A 19631-nucleotide genomic window follows, 5' to 3' on the forward strand; every position below is an offset into this window, starting at 1 on the left:
TCTTCTCCTGGGTACAACGGCCTAGCAGAGCAGCTCAGTTACAGCCCCTGCAGTGAATGCAGACCCAGGACGCTTCTCTCTCAAGCCCCTGCCCACATAACTCGTTCTCTCACCAGGGACAACTCCCTTCTCCTCCAGGGGTTTGGGGCTATCGGTAACCGGAGACAACTTTGAGGCCACGGAAGCCATGGGCACAGCCTCATCCTTTTCCTCCTGGGCCTCAGCCTTCCTCTTCCCAGCCACAGGCTGGAGCTTCCCCTGTGCAACAGCAGAGAAAAGGTGGAGAACGCGGAGTCACCGAGCGCAGGAAGCGCGAACCCGGATCAGTCACCTCAGACTTCATTCTCTGCCCATTCTTCCTTATTACAACATCACAGACCCTCCCCCAGCTTTTAGCCCTCACTCCCCCACCACTCAGGATCCCCTGTGCCCGTTCCAGGTCTTCTTAAATTCTGCCTCGGCCACCATCATTCTGAAGCTGCTCATGGCATCCAGCAGCCTCTCTACAAACCAATATTCCCATGTTATTCCCGAGTCCTGCGACTCCCTTCCAGCTGAAAGGGACCCCTGCACTCCGTACACGTCTCCCTCCTACCCCTAGTTCCCAGTGGGGTCTACTTGTGTCTGTAAATCCCATAAACTCCTTCTGCAGCACACCTTTAATGCAAACACCCGCACGCGGCACAGAGTTTCACGGTTCTAAGCACATCTGGGCAATATTCCAGCCTCATTTCATGGCAATAAGAAGCACCTCTCGGTCTTTTAACGAGACTCACCGACAGCAGCGAGGACTGCATGAAGAACGGAGCCGCCTGCACCAGCGAGGACTGTGTCGGGTTCCTCGCCGCCTCATGAGCCGTGGAAGCAGAGGCCACCGGCACGGCCAGGCCCTGGGAGGAGCCTGTGGACTGAAGCGTGCTCGGGCCCCCGGGCACCTGCGCCAGCCCCACCGCCTGCGCCGGACCCTGCTGCCGGCCACCCACCACCTGCACGGGGATGTGCGGCTGGGTTGACGGCTTCCCCCCCAGTTGGGCCGGCAGCAGGCTCCCCGGCTGCAGCTTGGCCGGCTGCTTGGGCTGGATGGGGACGGGCGTGGGGGCCTTGGCCTGGCTGGGGAGCACGTCGGCCTGGGGCTGCAGCTGGACGGCACTCTGCTGGGGCTGCACCATGGGCTGCACCACCAGAGTCTGGGCCTGGGGGGGCGGCGGCTGCTGCGGGGCCAGCTGCAGGTGGGTGGCCGTGTGCAGCAGCTGGGACTGGCGGTGCTGGAACTGCTGCTGGTGGTGGATGGCGATCTGCTGCTGGATGACGAGCTGCTTCTGCTGCAGGTGTATCTGCTGCTGCTGCTGGATGAGGGAATGAGGCTGCAGCTGAGTGTAGGTGGCTGCGGAGAGAAAAAAACCCAAGGCCGCAGCTGAGGCTAGCTCGATGCGGAGACAGGAACAGCGTGCGTGCAGTCAGAGACAGGAGGAGCAGGAGAGGCTGCAGAGACAGAGACGGTTCCCCCCAGAAGGAAGTACTCACCAGAGCTGATCAAGGTCTGGCTGGGAGCCGGGGTGGCGCTTCTGGTCAGGTTCATGCCCACCGTCTGTCCAGTCTCACTTTCCGCCTTCTTGGCCCCGCTGTCCGTCTCGGTCTGGCTGCCCTGGCTGATGGTCACGGCCTGTGCTGTGGGCAGAGGCTGCACCACCCCAGTTCCCTTCCCTGGACAGCCCCCTGTGGGCTGACCCAGTGCAGTGGCCTGAACCCCCCCAGAGCCCCCACCACTACTGGCAAGCGCCATCTGGCTGAGGTTCAGAGACTGCCCGCTGCCGGAGGCCTGACTCACAGCCAGGCTTTGCCCCATGCTGGAGGTCTGGGGGGGACCCGCGCCCTGGCTGTTTCCTGCCAGCGGGGCTTTCTGAGCGGGGCTCTGCAGCTGAGGGCTGCTGCTGGGGGGCTGCTGGCCTCTCACTGCCAGATTCTGCACCTAAGACAGAGACAGATAACAAGCAAGGTAAACGCAGTCACCTTCCAAACACTAATGCTCCTTCTTTATAGGGTGCTGTCAGCTTATACAAGGGTGTCAGAGGGCAGTCCTGGACGGCTGCACAGGCGCCAGCTTTTCAGGATCCTGCTGGTGAACGTGCACGAGATGCACTGGCATTCAGTGGAGGGAGTGCACGTAAATACATTTCATGAATATTCACCAGGAACCTCCTGAAGGGCTGACTGGTGCTGCCCTGCAGGACGAAGAAGCTTGAATGTCGTGCCCAGGGTCATAAAGAGGTCGCCAGCAGTGGGGACCGGAAAGCAGAGAGTTTAAAGAGCCTCTTACAGGGCGGCCCTGCAATCAGACTGACCTGATCCGCGTCGGAGTGGGCAGCCTGGGATGGCGGGACCTCCTGCTGCTGCTGAACGGCCGCCACGGCTCCGCTGGGCATCAGGATGAGCTGGGAGGCCAGGGGCATGCTGCGGCCCAGAGTGCGGTTCACCTGCAGGAGGTTTCCGAGCTGCGGCTGCTGCGGAGGAACAGAAGAGGCCAAGGCTGTGGTCAGAAAAGCGTCAGCTGACGTCGAGCATGCAGAGCGGAGGAGGGCGAGGATCTGCAGAGGCGCGGCAGGGCGCGTACATGGCCCGGCTGAAAACATACCGGGCAGTATCCACATTTATCCAAGGCCTGCACCTAACCTCCCAGCCTCCTCTTCCATGAGCTCTATCTACCGCTGGCCAGCTGTGCCGAGATGCCACCAGGCTCCTCCTGCCTGCCGCACAGCGCCAGACACTGAAATCATTCACAGCGCAGGCATGCCGGGCTCTCGGCGAGGGGAGAGAGAAGGCGCGAGTGTTTCTCCTCTGCAGGGGACGCCTGGGCCTCAGGCTGGGTGAGGCTCTTTTTTTTTTTTTTCTCTATTCCGAATATTTGTTGTTAATCCAGTCCCACAATCAGTACGATACACAACTTGAACAATTTTCAGTATGAAACGTATGCAGAAACTCTCAGATTTCGTTAAAATTACAGCCATTTCCACAATGCCTGGCTCAGATTCGGTTTTCTACCTTTCACTATCCAAGTTTCTCATTCTGCTCTGCACAGCAATGCAAGTGCCGGCCAGGATCAGGGTGGCAGCAGGCTGAAGGGGTACCAGGAGGGCTCATCGTTTCAAACTTATGCCAGACTGAGGAGGGGGGAGGCTGCATCCAGGGCCCAATTACTGCAGAGAGGTTACTTACCTGATAATTTCCTTTTCCTTAGAGTAGACAGATGGACTCAGGACCTATGGGTTATGTTTTCCCCTGCCAGCAGATGGAGACAGAGTCAGGTTTCAAAGCTGACGTCACCCTAGATTCACCCCTGCAGTGACCTCAGCCCCTCAGTCTTCTCTTCAAAAAGCCATTGTGGACGTATTATTGAAAAACTTGAATGCAATTTAATAACTTGATTAAAACTGGTGACCGTAACTGTACTCAACCAAACACAAGCACTGAAACCCAGCAATATTATAGATGTCCTGATCCAGGGATAGGGTGATGGCTTATCTGTAATCTCTTTGGGATCGAGATTCATGTGCGATTCCTTGACACCATTCATGGGCAACCGTAGGCGGGATGCAGAGTCCATCTCTCTACACTAAGGAAAACAAAACTATCAGGTAAGTAATTTCTTCATTTCCTGGCGTGTAGCCAGATGGACTCAGGACCGATGGGATGTACAAAAGCTGCTCCCGAATGGGGCAGGAGACTGCCTGTGATCTAGTTAGCACCACCCTTGCAAAGGCTGCATCCTCCCCAGCCTGTACATCCAGGCGATATAACCTGGAGAAGGTGTGCACGGAGGACCTCGTCGCTGCTCTGCCGATATGGACGGGAGACAGTAGCTTAGCTCCCTCCCAGGATTCTGCCTGGGCCCTAGTGGAATCAGCTTTAACCTGAAGGAGTAAAGGCTCCCTGCCTCTACATAAGCTCCCGTGATCACCTCCTTGATCCAGCGAGCTATGGTAGCCCATGAAGCTGCTTCACCTTCACCGCCGTGAAGAACAAACAAGCGGTCCATCTTACAAACTGGTTCTGAGCGTTCCAGGTACCGTACCAACAGCCTACTGACGTTCAAGTGGCGTAGGAGGGGATAGACTTCCGAGTCCTTGTGTCTCTCTAGGGATGGTAAGGAGATGGACTGGTTCAGGGAAAACTCCGAGACTCCCTTTGGCAAGAAGGAAGGGACAGTGCGAAGCTGCAATGTTCCTGAAATCAACCAGAAGAACGGTTCCCATGACAGCACCTGTAGTTCAGAGATGCAACGAGCCGAGCATATCGCCACCAAGAATACAGTCTTCAGTGTTAATAGGTGTAGAGACAGAGCGCACAGCGGCCGAAAGGAAGGCCCTGCTAAGAAGTCCAATACTAGATTGAAGTTCCATAGGGGGACCAGCCACTTTAACAGTGGTCGTAGGTGTTTAACTCCTTTTAGGAAATGGGGCCAAGTCCGAATGCACAGACAAGCGGGTTCCATTCACCTTGTCCCTGAAACAGGAGACAGCTGCCACCTGGACCTTCAAGGAGTTGAGGGACAAACCTTTATTCAGGCCATCCTGTAAGAATTCCAGAATTATGGGGATCTTGATCGACCGAGGAGAGAGCCCGCGCACTCGCACCAGGCCTCCAATATTCTCCAGATCCACACGTACGCCAAGGATATTGTTCCGTGTGCAGAGCAAGTGGCAATTACTGCCGCCAAATATCCGCATTTCATCAGTCGAGCCCACTCAAGGGCCAGACCGTAAGACAAAACTGAGTTGGGTCCTTGTGAAGGATCAGACCTTGTTGAAGGTCCCTGTGTGGAGGGAGGTATAGGGGGTTCTCCACCAGAAGCCTCTGCATGTCTGCATACCATAGGCATCTGGGCTAATCCGGTGCCACCAGAAGGACTAATCCTCTGTGGCGTTTGATCTTACGAATGATCTTGCCCAGCAGAGGCCATGGAGGGAAGGTGTACAATAAGTCCCCCTGTGGCCAGATCTGGACCAGGGTGTCGATCCCTTGGGAGCGTTGATCTCTTCTGCGATTTAAGAATTGGGGAACCTTTGCGTTGTGGGATGTGGCCAGTAAGTCGATGAATGGGCAGCTCCAGGTATCGACCAGGAGCTGGAAGGCTCTGGTCAATAACGCCCATTCTCCCAGCTGAGAGTCTGCTCGGACATTGTCTTTTCCCACGATGTGGGAGGCCGAGATCCCTTGTAGATTTAACTCTGCCCATTCCATAAGGGGGGGGTCTATCTCCAGAGACACTTGGTGTCTTTTGGTTCCTCCCTGGTGGTTGATGTAGGTTACCGTTGACATCATGCGGACCGCCTGGCCCTGGAGTCAGTGACTGAATTGTAGTCATGCTAATCTGACAGTTCGGGCTTCCAGATGGTTTGTGTTCCAGCTCGCCTCTTTCTTGGTCCATCACCCCTGGGTTGTTAATTCCTGACAGTGAGCTCCCCACCCTCGGAGGCTCACGTTCATCATAAGGACTAGCCAAGTTCAGTGGGGACAGGCTTACACTCTTGCTTAGGTGACCTTCCTGTAGCCACCACTGAAGCAGAGAACATACTTCCATCAGTAGGTGGATCAAGTAGTCTTAGTGCGTTCCAACGTGACAGCAGGGAGCGCTGGAGTGGCCGCATGTGTGTCCTCGCCCACGGTACTACTTCCAGGGTTGACGCCATCAGGCTGAGAACCTGGAGATAGCTCCACACCCTGGGGTGCATTTGGCCCATCAGCTTCCTTATCCTTGAGGGGGAAAAGAAGACTGTCTTGCTTGGTGTCGAACCAGACTCTCAGGTACTCTAAGGAGGGCTTGAGGCTGCTTTTGTCCATGTTCACAATCTAACTAACTTCCTGAAGCAGGGACGTGACCCTGCTGAACACCTATGAGGCTCTCTTCCAATGACTTCGCCCAAATCAGCCACTCATCTAGGTAAGGGTGCACCAGGATCCCTTCTTTCCTCAGAGCCACCACCACCATCATATGTTTGGAGAATGTTCTGGGGGTGGTTGCCAGGCTGAAGGGCAATGCCCGGAACTGGTAATGGTGGCCCAGTACCGCAAAGCATAGGAAACGCTGGTGGTCCTGGTGGATTAGAATATGAAGGTAGGCCTCCAAGAGGTCTAGGGAGGTTTAGAACTCTCCCGGTTGCATGGCCATTATGACTGAGCAAAGAGTTTCCCTGCAGAAGTGAATTATCCGCAGATGACGATTGATGCTCTTGAGGTCCAGAACTGGGCGAAAGCAACCCTTCTTGGATACGATGAAATAGACGGAATAACGCCCCATATTTACTTGGGGTGTAGGTACCGGGGTTATAGCCCTCAGACTGTGGAGGGCTCAGACTGTGGATTCCACTGCCAGATTTTCATGCTGGCAGTGGCAAGGAGATATTATGAACCTGTCCCAAGGGATGCTTCAAAATTCCAGAGCGTACCCTTCTCATATGATGACCAGTACCCATTTGTCCGGTGTGATCTCAACCCACTTCTGACAGAAGAGGGATAGTCAGCCTCCTATCTCCTCGTCCTGTGGATGGATCGGCCAAACTTCATTGGGGAGTTCGGGTCTAACCTGAGCCCGAACCAGTTCCTCTTTTTGGTGGACAGCTCTGAAAGGACTGAGAACTTCCTGAAGGTCGAGATGTCTGAAATAGAGAGTTTCTGTGGGGCCGAAAATGCTGGGAGCCCCTGGTCAGACCCCTCATAGGCGAGGGAGTGCTGCAACCTCTTTTTCTTATCTTCCGGTAGCTGCAGCACTGGAGATTCACCCCATTTATTGGTCAACTTTTCCAATTCTCTTTTGAATAGGAGGGATCCCTTAAAGAGCATCTTTGTGAGGTTTGCCTTAGAGGTCGCGTCCGTTTACCAGTTTCGTAGCCATAGTTGCCTTCTGGCTGCCACAGCTGAGGCTATCTTTCTGGCTGAGGTATGCACTAGGTCAGAACTTGCATTCCCTAGGAATGCTGCGGCGGGCTCCGACGCCTCTCTGGAATGCGCTCCTGAGCTATCTGCCTCTCTCTCTCTCTCTCGAGAAGCAGACACCAGCGAGCCACCCGAGCACAGCAGGAAGCAATCTGCAGGGTCACTGCTGTCCTGTCAAAGGCTTGCTTAAGGATGGACTCTTGCCGTCTATCATGTGCATCCTTCAAGGCCGCTCCTCTCTCTACTGGGATAGTTGTTTGCTTTGAAATGGAGCAGACCAGGGAGTCCATTTTCGGGAAACGCAGCCGATAGCCTCTGGGTCCAGTGGGTACAGGGTCTCCAATGCCCGGCCTCCTTTAAAGCTGCCTTCCGGGGCGTCCCATTCCAGGCCAATTAACTCCTGGATGGCTTCCAGCACTGGGAGATAGCAAAAGGCTTTCCGTACTCACACCAGGATGGGGATCTTCTTTGGTTCCGACATAGGGGCTGTGCTGGGAGCTCCCAGTCTTCAGGGTCTGGGAAACCAGTCCCGGCAATTCATCTCTGTGGAAAAACCGTAACATGGTCCGGTATGGCTCCAAGCCGTCCTCCAATGAGCCTGCATACCCTTCGTCGTCCGTGGTGTCTGGGTCCCTGTCAGGGATACCCTTGGTGAGGCGAGGCACGCCCCTAGGCAATACTAATAGGCTGGGAGGACAAGACTCAGTCCGGGCAGGGGCAGCAGCTGACTGCGCCTGAACAAATGCTTGAAGGCCCTGAAAGAATTCCACCCAAGAGAAGGTCACTGGGTCCATGCCTAGGCCAGGGGGGACTGGGGTAGACGCCGCTGAACTGCCCTCTCCCAAGGAGGACGCAGTCCCGGGATTGTTCAAATCCAGGGTAGTACCGGGTAAGGTCATGGCTGACCCATCCTCCGACTGGGAGGGGCCGGACTTGGAGAAGTTCTGACAGCCCAGCCCTCCCTGGGCCTCCTCACAGCGCTGACACAGGAAGGATTCAAGGTCAGACTGTGCAGCCCTAAACTGGCAGGCAGCACAAAGGGAGCGTCGCTTGTGTTTCTCTGCTGCCGGAGCCTTAGTTCATTGCAGGTTGTGCGTTCAGCGCTTGAATTCGAGCGTGCAGAAATCCACCCCGACGCGCCTAAGTCTAAGCACCAGGTACTGCACGAATGTATGCGTGTACCTATACATGTAGGTATGTGCGCAGTTATGCACACAGGTGAGCACGTACCTATGCGCACAGTAGGGCTGGCCCGCACCGCACGTTCCGGTCTATGGGGGAAAATGGCGCCAATCAAAACTGCACGTAAGATGGCGCCGCCACGTGGAGTGCCTCACCGAGCCTGAAGCAGGGCCTACCCCATTGGAGGGCCGCTCAACCCGCTCCGAAACCCCCTTCCTTTGCCCCAATGGGATCAGGAACGTCGTCGGTACGGCGCGCTGAGCAAGAGACAGGAGGAAAGACTTACCGAAGCCCTTCCACGTCTCTGGATCAGAGGAGTTTCTTTTACTTACCTGGGCTCAGCGCTTACCGGCTGAGTACAGAGACGGTCTCCGGCTGCAGGGAGAGACCACAGTCACCACCGCGCTCGGCTTCCTGCACCCGCTGCCTTTCAGCTGCTTCAGCAGCAAAGTCCGGCTCGCCGGAAACCGGCTACCGAGGCAAACATCTGAGGGATCTGGGAAATCACCTCAGGAACTCTCAACTGGGGAGGGACCCTTAGGTATCACCGCAGGAGAGCGGGGCTCAATCTTTCTCCAATTTAAAGATACATTTTCCTCTTCTAACGAGTACTGTGTTTCTGATAGGGAAAGCACGTCTACATCTGCTAGGAGACGGAGAGAATACTGAAGAGCTGAGGTCACTGCAGGGCTGTATCTAGGGTGACATCAGTTTTGAAAGCTACGGTCTCCATCTGCTGACAGGGGAGGACGTAACCATTGGTCCTTCTGTGTACACTAAAGAAAATGAAGTTATCAGGTAAGTAATTTCTCCATTTACTTTTTATTCAAGTTATTAAGTTGTATCCAAATTCTAAGCAAGTTTTTTCAATAGTATGTCCACAATGGCTTTTTGAAGAGGATACTGAAGGGATGAGGTCACTGCAGGGCTGTATCTAGGGTGAGATCAGCTTTGCAACCTGACTGTCTCCATCTGCTGGCAGGAAAGCATATCCCATTGGTCCTGAGTCCATCGGGCTACACGTTAGGAAATCCTAAATATGAATAGGCATCAAGACCGTGACCAGTTGGCTAAATGTTCACGCCAAACCATCCACACCAAGATCATGACTTGCCAGTCTCAAACCAAATATTTTATATTCTGTGTTGCAAAGTGCATATTCTGAGCTAAATTGTCTCTCTCTCCACTGGATTCACTTTTTGGCACTTTGTGGTTGAGTTTACACTCCTTTGCCTACAAACAACTCCCCGATGGGTCACTTCATGTGTTTAGTCCACATGGACAAGCTGAATTACCTATTGGTACCCACACTATGGAACAGCCTTCCTGTCTCCTTCACATATTAATGCTCCACTTAACTGCTGACTTCTCTCTGTAGAGCTACATGACATGCACTTTGTAATCCACCCTGCTGTAACTTCAGTAAATCAAACCAGAACCACCCTTCGTGCCCTTTCTGCAATCCTAGCTGTCGTGACAATTTGAAGTCTCCAGCTGCATAAACAAGATAAAATGATGGCAGATAATGTCCAGCTGAATGCGGATGAACATATCATTTGCAAATAAACTCACTTTTAATTCACATTTCTCTACCATTATCCCCTCAAAGGCCTTCAGTTGCCTTCGTTTAATCAACTAAAGGCTTGATAGCTAAAAGGAACAACACTTCTGCCTTGTATCTCTTCTAATCTGAAAGTGTCATTATATAATAATTTAATGTGAGTGTCTTACCCGCAGGTACATCTGCGCCTGGGACTGATTGAGAGGGGGCGAGGTGGCATTGCCGAGCAGCACAGATTGTGTCAGCGTAGTGGCGCCCGGTGAACTCACGCTCTGCGAGCGGCTAATGAGCTGCGTGGCTGACGTAGTGGCCAGACTCATCTGAAATGCAGGAGAGAAGAACCTGTTGCTCCGAATGTCCCCAGTACAGGATCAGTCCAGACCGTGAGTTGAGCCTCCTGTCCAGCAGAGGGAGACAGAGAAAAACTGAAAAGGGTATCCTATATCAGGACAGTGCTCACCCTGCACCCCTTCAGTATAAACGTTATCAAAGCAGATAAATAGAAAGATAACCAGCATAAGATCAAGCAAGCAACAAGTAACTGATAGATTGAACAATTCAAAAACTCTGTAAAAAGACCGGTCTTGCATATATATTCATATTCATCTGATAGGATCAGACAGATCTGCCAAAATGCTGTGAGGAAAAAAACAAGAGGAAAAAACTTCGAGCGGATGTAACAATACCTGGGTGGGAGTCTGGACTGATCCGTGGTACTACAGGAACGAAAATTAGCAGGTAAGAACCAACTTTCCTCTCCCTGTACGTACCCGGATTAATCCAGACATTGGGATGTACCAAAGCTTCTCTAAACAGGGTGGGACAGAGATAGTCCCGCTCGAAGCACCTGCCGTCCAAAAGAGCCAAAAACTGGTGCCTGTACATCGAGGAACTTCCAAGTAGCCGTTCTGCAAATTTCCTGTGGAGAGACCGATTGACACTCCGCCCCAGAAGCAGCTTGTGAACGTAAAAAATGGACCTTTAAGCCTTCCGGAACCGTCTGGCCCCGAGAGAAGGACGCGGTGCAACCGTAGTCTTAGAAGCCTTGGTTCCTCTCTTTGGACTACTCCAGAAGACAAAGAAATGATCAGAGACTCTGAACACATTTGTAACCTGTAAATACCGTAGTTGTACTCTTTTGCGCCGCAGATCTCCACCAGGTGTGGTCGCGATGTCCTCAGGGGAAGCAGGGAGCTCCATTGGCTGATCCCTACAAGACAACGCTTGGAGCTCCGACACCCTCCAGGAGGAATAGAGACGAGGAACGGTCTGAAGAGGCAGACCCTTAAACGTAGCCCCCGGAGGAGTACGAAGGGCCCTCGCAGGAACCCGAAGCACCAAGATAAAGCTCCACGAGGGACAAGGAGCCCGGACAGGCGGATGCAACGCTCGGCCTCCTTGAGGAATCAAACGACATCCGGATGAGCCGCCAACATGTCTAGACCCGAGAGAGGAACCTGAACCCGTAAGGAGTTGAAAAAGAAAACCCTGAAAAAAACCAGTCCGTAAAAATGAAAAAAACCTGAGATACCAGAGCCTTGCGTGCTGGCCTTCCGGACTCAGCCCAGACAACTGCAAAAAACCTCTCCAAACTGGACGTGAGAGAGAGAGGTAGAGGGCTTACGGGCCCGCAGCAGAGTGGATTTAAGTTTTTTCTTTATATCCCTTCCGGCTTAGTCGCTGCCGTTCGAAGTCACGCAGCTAGATAGAAGCGATCCACCTGTCGAAGCGGGTGTGAAAGATGGCCGAGGAGAAGAGGACTGACTGTCGCGAGGATCACTATCTCCTCGTACCATGGCCCGCGGGGTCACTTGGATGCTACGAGCATGAGGGGTCCCCGAAGTTCTATACTTCTGAGGCCAAGGGGGAAAAACGTACCGGAAAACGTCGTGAGAGCAGGGAGCACCAGGCCACTCCTTCCGAACAGTGCACCCTTCTGTGGCTGAAGAATCAGCGAGCTTTTGTATAATTCGGAGTAGCCATCAGGCCCAAGTGGGGGGTACCCTACCTGAGGATGATCAGCACCATCGCTCCGTCAGAGAGCTCCCACTTTTTTTTGCGTAGACTGAGTTTGACCCACTGCACCCCAGCCCGATAGGCTGGCGTCCATCGTGACCATGATCCATTGAGGCGTGTACAGGGGCATCCAGTTCATGAGGTGCGCAAGTGAAGACCACTATTGCCTGTCGGCTATGATGGAGTATGAGAGCGGGAGGAGCGTCCAAAACTGTTCCGGTGCTGTCTTCCAGTGGGCCAGCAAAAACCTGCTGTAATGGACGCATATGTGCAAAACTCAAGGAACCAGCAAGATAGTGGAAGCCATGGGCTTCAGGACCTGAAGAGAATCCCAGGTCATGAGTAGCGAGAGAATTACGCATTTGATCCATAAGTTTGAGCACCCGAGCATCCATCAGGAACACCTTGCTCCCAGGAATTCCAGAACCTGGGAGAGCTGGAGATTGCTCTTGGAAAAGCTGACTATCTCCCCGAGTGAGGTGAGGGAAGCCAAAGCCCTGTCGACCGCCGATCTGCAGGGAGGAGGGATGAACCAGGGCCCTGTCCCGGTGGAGAGTGGCCATTACCACCACCATAACCTTGGTAAAAGTTCAAGGCGCATGGACGAGTCCGAATGGAAGAGCCCGAAACTGGAAGAGGTGCCCCAGAATGCTGAACCGAAGATACTTCTGATGGTCGCGGCGTGTAGGTATATGCAGGTAAGCCTCCATTAAGTCAAGTGAGACCAGATATTCGCGCGAGCGAACCGCCGCCATCCTCTCCCACAGGGTCTCCCGGTGGAAAAGGGGAACACTGAGGACTCGACTGACTCTCTTGAGGTTCAAGGTGGACGGAAGGAACTGCCTTTTATTTTTTTTTGCACGACGAAGTATACAGAATACTGGTCGGCTCCTTGTTCCTCCACCAGGACCGGGATTATAGCTCCGAGAGCATGCAACCGGACAAGAGTCTGGCAGACCGCTGGATGCTTCCAGTTTCGTAGGGAGAGAATATGTGTAGGTCTGGAAGATCCCGAGCAGAATCTAAGCGGAAACTTCATCTATCACCTCGAGGCCCCACTGGACCGACGTGATTTTAACGCATTCCTCGAGAAACGAGGATAGACAACCACCTAACTTGGGTCAGCCGTAATCCATTGGGAAGAGGGCTTTACGGCCGAGTGCTGTGGGTTACGCTCCCGGAAGGGAAAGAGACCAAGACTTAAGGAAAAGACTTCGGGCGGCCCTCCGGCAGCTTATGAACCTTGTTCTCTCCCAAGGATTTAATAAGCTGCTCAAGGTCCTCACCAAAGAGCAACTTGCCCTAGAAGGGAAGAGTGCCCAACTGCGAACCCATAGACCAACTGCGCCACCAGAGGAAACGCCTGGCCGATACCGCTGCAACCATTGGCTTGGCCAGCACTCAGAGCAAATATTATAGGGGTCCACCCCATATACTCCTGCTGCCTTCAGTCGTTCTGCCTGCTCCGCCTCTGCAGACGGGAGGTCCTGGGTGCTGAGCAATTCTTAACTCAAACTAAGGCCAAGGGGATAAAGTGTGTCCATTGCCACACCCACGCGGAGTCCCACCTCGGGAGACTCGCACTCCTGGAGGAGCAGCTGTCTGTACATATGTGTAGGAGCCCTAAGTCCCGCCAGGACCGGGTCCACGTTAGCTGCGAGGGGGGGGATGTAGCCGAATTCTCCGGTGACACTCCAATGCCCAGCTCGTCCCAAAGTCAAGGGAATGAGCTGGTCCAGCTCTGCCCTTTGGATCAACAGAGGACATTCGGGTCATTCCCCTCTAAGGGAAACCCTGGAAGCAAACCAGAGTCCAGATCAGAATCAGTGGGTGCAGCCATCTTTTTTTTTTTTTTTTAATACAAAAGTATAGAGAATACTTGCTTGATCTAGGAAAAAATCTGAGAAGAAAACCCCAAGGGAAATGGAAAACTGAGGAAAGAAGGGAACCGCAGGTTCTACTGTCTGAATCTGCTGGAGACAGAGAAATACTGAAGGGACACAGGGTGAGCACTGTCCTGATATGGGATACCCTTTCAGTTTTTTTCTGTCTCCCTCTGCTGGACAGGAGGCTCAACCCACTGTCTGGATTGATCTGGGTATGTACAGGGAAAGAACCAGTTACTCTGCATGTCTATCTGTACAGACACTGTCCCAGAAGCTTGCATAGTACTCAGAGAGGGGGGGGGGGGGGGGGGGAAGAGAGAGAGAGAGAGAGATGCACCCCCAGAGGCCGGGACAGTGCCGAGAGGGTACAGGAGAGATGTAGAGATGCACTCACAGAGGCCGGGACAGTGCTGAGAGGGTACAGGAGAGATGCACTCACAGAGGCCGGGACAGTGCCGAGAGGGTACAGGAGAGATGTAGAGATGCACTCACAGAGGCCGGGACAGTGCTGAGAGGGTACAGGAGAGATGCACTCACAGAGGCCGGGACAGTGCCGAGAGGGTACAGGAGAGATGTAGAGATGCACTCACAGAGGCCGGGACAGTGCCGAGAGGGTACAGGAGGGATGTAGAGATGCACTCACAGAGGCCGGGACAGTGCCGAGAGGGTACAGGAGAGATGTAGAGATGCACTCACAGAGGCCGGGACAGTGCTGAGAGGGTACAGGAGAGATGTAGAGATGCACTCAGAGGCCGGGACAGTGCCGAGAGGGTACAGGAGAGATGTAGAGATGCACTCACAGAGGCCTGGACAGTGCCGAGAGGGTACAGGAGAGATGTAGAGATGCACTCACAGAGGCCTGGACAGTGCTGAGAGGGTACAGGAGGGATGTAGAGATGCACTCACAGAGGCCGGGACAGTGCTGAGAGGGTACAGGAGAGATGTAGAGATGCACTCACAGAGGCCTGGACAGTGCTGAGAGGGTACAGGAGAGATGTAGAGATGCACTCACAGAGGCCGGGACAGTGCTGAGAGGGTACAGGAGAGATGTAGAGATGCACTCACAGAGGCCTGGACAGTGCTGAGAGGGTACAGGAGAGATGTAGAGATGCACTCACAGAGGCCGGGACAGTGCTGAGAGGGTACAGGAGAGATGTAGAGATGCACTCACAGAGGCCGGGACAGTGCTGAGAGGGTACAGGAGGGATGTAGAGATGCACTCACAGAGGCCGGGACAGTGCTGAGAGGGTACAGGAGAGATGTAGAGATGCACTCACAGAGGCCGGGACAGTGCCGAGAGGGTACAGGAGAGATGTAGAGATGCACTCACAGAGGCCGGGACAGTGCTGAGAGGGTACAGGAGAGATGTAGAGATGCACTCACAGAGGCCGGGACAGTGCCGAGAGGGTACAGGAGAGATGTAGAGATGCACTCACAGAGGCCTGGACAGTGCCGAGAGGGTACAGGAGAGATGCACTCACAGAGGCCAGGACAGTGCTGAGAGGGTACAGGAGGGATGTAGAGATGCACTCACAGAGGCCAGGACAGTGCTGAGAGGGTACAGGAGAGATGTAGAGATGCACTCACAGAGGCCGGGACAGTGCTGAGAGGGTACAGGAGAGATGTAGAGATGCACTCACAGAGGCCAGGACAGTGCTGAGAGGGTACAGGAGGGATGTAGAGATGCACTCACAGAGGCCTGGACAGTGCTGAGAGGGTACAGGAGAGATGTAGAGATGCACTCACAGAGGCCGGGACAGTGCTGAGGGTACAGGAGAGATGTAGAGATGCACTCACAGAGGCCGGGACAGTGCTGAGAGGGTACAGGAGAGATGCACTCACAGAGGCCGGGACAGTGCCGAGAGGGTACAGGAGAGATGTAGAGATGCACTCACAGAGGCCTGGACAGTGCCGAGAGGGTACAGGAGAGATGTAGAGATGCACTCACAGAGGCCGGGACAGTGCCGAGAGGGTACAGGAGAGATGTAGAGATGCACTCACAGAGGCCTGGACAGTGCCGAGAGGGTACAGGAGGGATGTAGAGATGCACTCACAGAGGCCTGGACAGTGCCGAGAGGGTACAGGAGAGATGTAGAGATGCACTCACAGAGGCCTGGACAGTGCCGAGAGGGTACAGGAGAGATGTAGAGATGCACTCACAGAGGCCTGGACAGTGCCGAGAGGGTACAGGAGAGATGTAGAGATGCACTCACAGAGGCCTGGACAGTGCCGAGAGGGTACAGGAGAGATGTAGAGATGCACTCACAGAGGCCAGGACAGTGCCGAGAGGGTACAGGAGAGATGTAGAGATGCACTCACAGAGGCCGGGACAGTGCTGAGAGGGTACAGGAGAGATGTAGAGATGCACTCACAGAGGCCGGGACAGTGCCGAGAGGGTACAGGAGAGATGTAGAGATGCACTCACAGAGGCCTGGACAGTGCCGAGAGGGTACAGGAGGGATGTAGAGATGCACTCACAGAGGCCGGGACAGTGCTGAGAGGGTACAGGAGAGATGCACTCACAGAGGCCGGGACAGTGCTGAGAGGGTACAGGAGAGATGTAGAGATGCACTCACAGAGGCCGGGACAGTGCCGAGAGGGTACAGGAGAGATGTAGAGATGCACTCACAGAGGCCTGGACAGTGCCGAGAGGGTACAGGAGAGATGTAGAGATGCACTCACAGAGGCCTGGACAGTGCCGAGAGGGTACAGGAGAGATGTAGAGATGCACTCACAGAGGCCTGGACAGTGCCGAGAGGGTACAGGAGAGATGTAGAGATGCACTCACAGAGGCCGGGACAGTGCCGAGAGGGTACAGGAGAGATGTAGAGATGCACTCACAGAGGCCGGGACAGTGCCGAGAGGGTACAGGAGAGATGTAGAGATGCACTCACAGAGGCCGGGACAGTGCCGAGAGGGTACAGGAGAGATGTAGAGATGCACTCACAGAGGCCGGGACAGTGCCGAGAGGGTACAGGAGAGATGTAGAGATGCACTCACAGAGGCCTGGACAGTGCCGAGAGGGTACAGGAGAGATGTAGAGATGCACTCACAGAGGCCGGGACAGTGCCGAGAGGGTACAGGAGAGATGTAGAGATGCACTCACAGAGGCCTGGACAGTGCCGAGAGGGTACAGGAGAGATGTAGAGATGCACTCACAGAGGCCGGGACAGTGCCGAGAGGGTACAGGAGGGATGTAGAGATGCACTCACAGAGGCCGGGACAGTGCCGAGAGGGTACAGGAGAGATGTAGAGATGCACTCACAGAGGCCGGGACAGTGCCGAGAGGGTACAGGAGAGATGTAGAGATGCACTCACAGAGGCCGGGACAGTGCCGAGAGGGTACAGGAGAGATGTAGAGATGCACTCACAGAGGCCGGGACAGTGCCGAGAGGGTACAGGAGAGATGTAGAGATGCACTCACAGAGGCCGGGACAGTGCCGAGAGGGTACAGGAGAGATGTAGAGATGCACTCACAGAGGCCTGGACAGTGCCGAGAGGGTACAGGAGGGATGTAGAGATGCACTCACAGAGGCCGGGACAGTGCTGAGAGGGTACAGGAGGGATGTAGAGATGCACTCACAGAGGCCGGGACAGTGCTGAGAGGGTACAGGAGGGATGTAGAGATGCACTCACAGAGGCCTGGACAGTGCCGAGAGGGTACAGGAGGGATGTAGAGATGCACTCACAGAGGCCGGGACAGTGCTGAGAGGGTACAGGAGGGATGTACTCACAGAAGCTTGGCTGGTGCTGGTTTGCTGAGGGGTGCTTGTGTTCGGAGAGCTCGCTTGGCGGCTGGCAGCAATAGTCGCCTACAAGACAAGGGAAGATGTCGTTTGTGCTATGAGAGGCCTCTGGCAAGGGAGGGAGAGGCTCCACCTATCAGAACACATGAAGCACCAAAAATCCTAACCCAGACAATCAGAGACGTAAAGTTTGGTTGTTATTCAAAAGAACCGTAGCTCTGTCAGGCAATCAGAAGGCTCCAATTTACTTTCAAACTACGTAACTGATCTTGAGGGAGTCACTTTATCTCCCTGTGTCTTTGCTCTGATCCCCAGCTCGGTCACTGCCCCTCTGTGTGTGTGACCTCAGGGGGTCACTTTATTTCTCTGGCCCCAGACATCCTTAATACTCCATACTCATAGGGAAGCACTGATGATATAGAATCACTGGAGAATCTGCTATAGGATTAAGTTCTCTTCCATGCACCTCCTCCTGCCTTCTGGTCAGCCTCTGATTCCTAACCCCGGATCATCCCCCTGCTCCCCATCTGACCCCTCCAAGCTCCTCCTCTGGTCTCCCCTTGCTCCACTTCTGATCTTCTATCTAACCCCAGACTTTTCCCTCTGAACCCTATCCTAGATCTTTTCCTTACTCCTCTCCTCTGGTATCCCCTTGCTCCACTTCTGATCTTCTATCTAACCCCAGACTTTTCCCTCTGAACCCTATCCTAGATCTTTTCCTTACTCCTCCTCTGGTCTCCCCTTGCTCCACTTCTGATCTTCTATCTAACCCCAGACGTTTCCCTCTGAACCCTATCCTAGATCTTTTCCTTACTCCTCCTCTGGTCTCCCCTTGCTCCACTTCTGATCTTCTATCTAACCCCAGTCTTTTCCCTCTGAACCCTATCCTAGATCTTTTCCTTGCTCCTCCTCTGGTCTCCGCTGAGTCCCAGTATGTCTGACCTGCTGGACGGCGGCCAGGCTGTGCAGCTGAGCGTTGCTGAGCTGCTGCTGAAGCATGATCTGGTGGAAGTACTGAGCTGCATTCGGCTGCCGCTGCAGCGCTTGCAGAGCCTGCAGGGAACAGGGGATCGAGAGAGAGAGGAATAGGAAGGAGGAGGATAGAGAGACACATTAGTCTACAGCACAATTCAAGAAGGCAGCAAGTCTGTGTCTCCAACTGACCATGGTCTGAACTACTGTACCATCATCCACCCTGCCTACACTCATCCCCACCAGAACACAACACAACCAAACATGGACCCATTCACTCCCAAACTGCACTGCTTCTTAGCCATCTGTTCTCCCACTCCTTACCTGCACGGCCTGACGCTCATACAGAGACATCTGGGATATCTGGGGACGGGCACTTCCCCCCGAGCTCCCATTGGTGGAGTTTGGGCTCTGCTCACTCTCCGTTTCCATGGTGGACCTCACACCTGCAGAGAGACCCACAAGTCTGCCAATGTCAGCAGGTACGTGATGCCCTTTCAGCCCCTGGAACTGGACACCACCTATGGACTCTTCTTTCTCAAGCTTTCTGCTCCCCCCACACAGAGCTCTGACCCCTGATCCTCCCCCTCTGGGAACCTCTTATTTTACCTCTTCTCCTCTTGTCTGAACTCAGACACCCAAAGCTTACTTGTGAGAAAAAGTATAGACAAATGTCAAAAGCCTTTACTTGTGCAAAGTAGTTTGGTTGCTGCGCTACTTTACTTGATTTTGGTGAAATAAAGCATGAACAAACATGTTTCAGGACTAACAACACATCTGTGCCAAGTTTTGGAGAGCGACTGACCTACACCTTCATTACAGAAAACCTTTACAGCAGGGGTGGCCAGTCCTCGAGAGCCAAAAACAAGCTGTCCACAATGAATATGGCAAGAGATAGGATTGCATACAATGGAGAGAGTGCATGCACATCTAACTCTTCCATATTCATTGTAGATGTTCTGAAAATCAGAACTGTTTGTGGCTCTCGAGGACCGGAATTGGCCACCCCTGCTCTAGACAGCTCTGCTAAACTGACCTACATCTTCTTTATGCAAAAGCCCAACTCAGATCTAAATGCACCACATCTAGCGCTCAACCCTGAACTGACTCTCAGGTCACCCAAAGAAACTCTTCAGCTTTGTTTGACACCATCTTCTTCCTGTAAAACCACGGTGCTCGGACCCTGCACCAAACTCTACATAATGCAAACATATTTCTTGTATCAGGGGAACAGGGAGAGGCTACAGAGCAATATGAGGAGATACAGTTCCAGGAGGAAGAGGCTATACAACACATAACAGACCGCAGAAAAGGACCAGATGGCCCATCCAGTCTGCC

The 19631-nt window shown here is 53.8% G+C and overlaps 1 protein-coding gene across 1 annotated transcript in view; it reads right to left on the reverse strand.

The window, feature by feature from the left end:
• Positions 1 to 18762, reverse strand: part of PHC1 (polyhomeotic homolog 1) — a 34582-nt gene extending 15820 nt beyond the window's left edge. The window contains exons 1-8 of the mRNA XM_029580507.1: positions 18618 to 18762; positions 18264 to 18374; positions 17310 to 17387; positions 9844 to 9993; positions 2343 to 2501; positions 1525 to 1969; positions 777 to 1384; positions 114 to 258 (exon numbers count right to left, since the gene is read on the reverse strand). Coding sequence (XP_029436367.1) covers positions 114 to 258; positions 777 to 1384; positions 1525 to 1969; positions 2343 to 2501; positions 9844 to 9993; positions 17310 to 17387; positions 18264 to 18374; positions 18618 to 18725 — 1804 coding nt within the window. The 5' untranslated portion in view covers positions 18726 to 18762. The remainder of the gene's footprint in view (positions 1 to 113; positions 259 to 776; positions 1385 to 1524; positions 1970 to 2342; positions 2502 to 9843; positions 9994 to 17309; positions 17388 to 18263; positions 18375 to 18617) is intronic.
• Positions 18763 to 19631: the final 869 nt, after the last annotated feature.

Source organism: Rhinatrema bivittatum, chromosome 16, assembly GCF_901001135.1.
Source record: "Rhinatrema bivittatum chromosome 16, aRhiBiv1.1, whole genome shotgun sequence".
In the NCBI taxonomy this organism is placed as follows: domain Eukaryota; kingdom Metazoa; phylum Chordata; class Amphibia; order Gymnophiona; family Rhinatrematidae; genus Rhinatrema; species Rhinatrema bivittatum.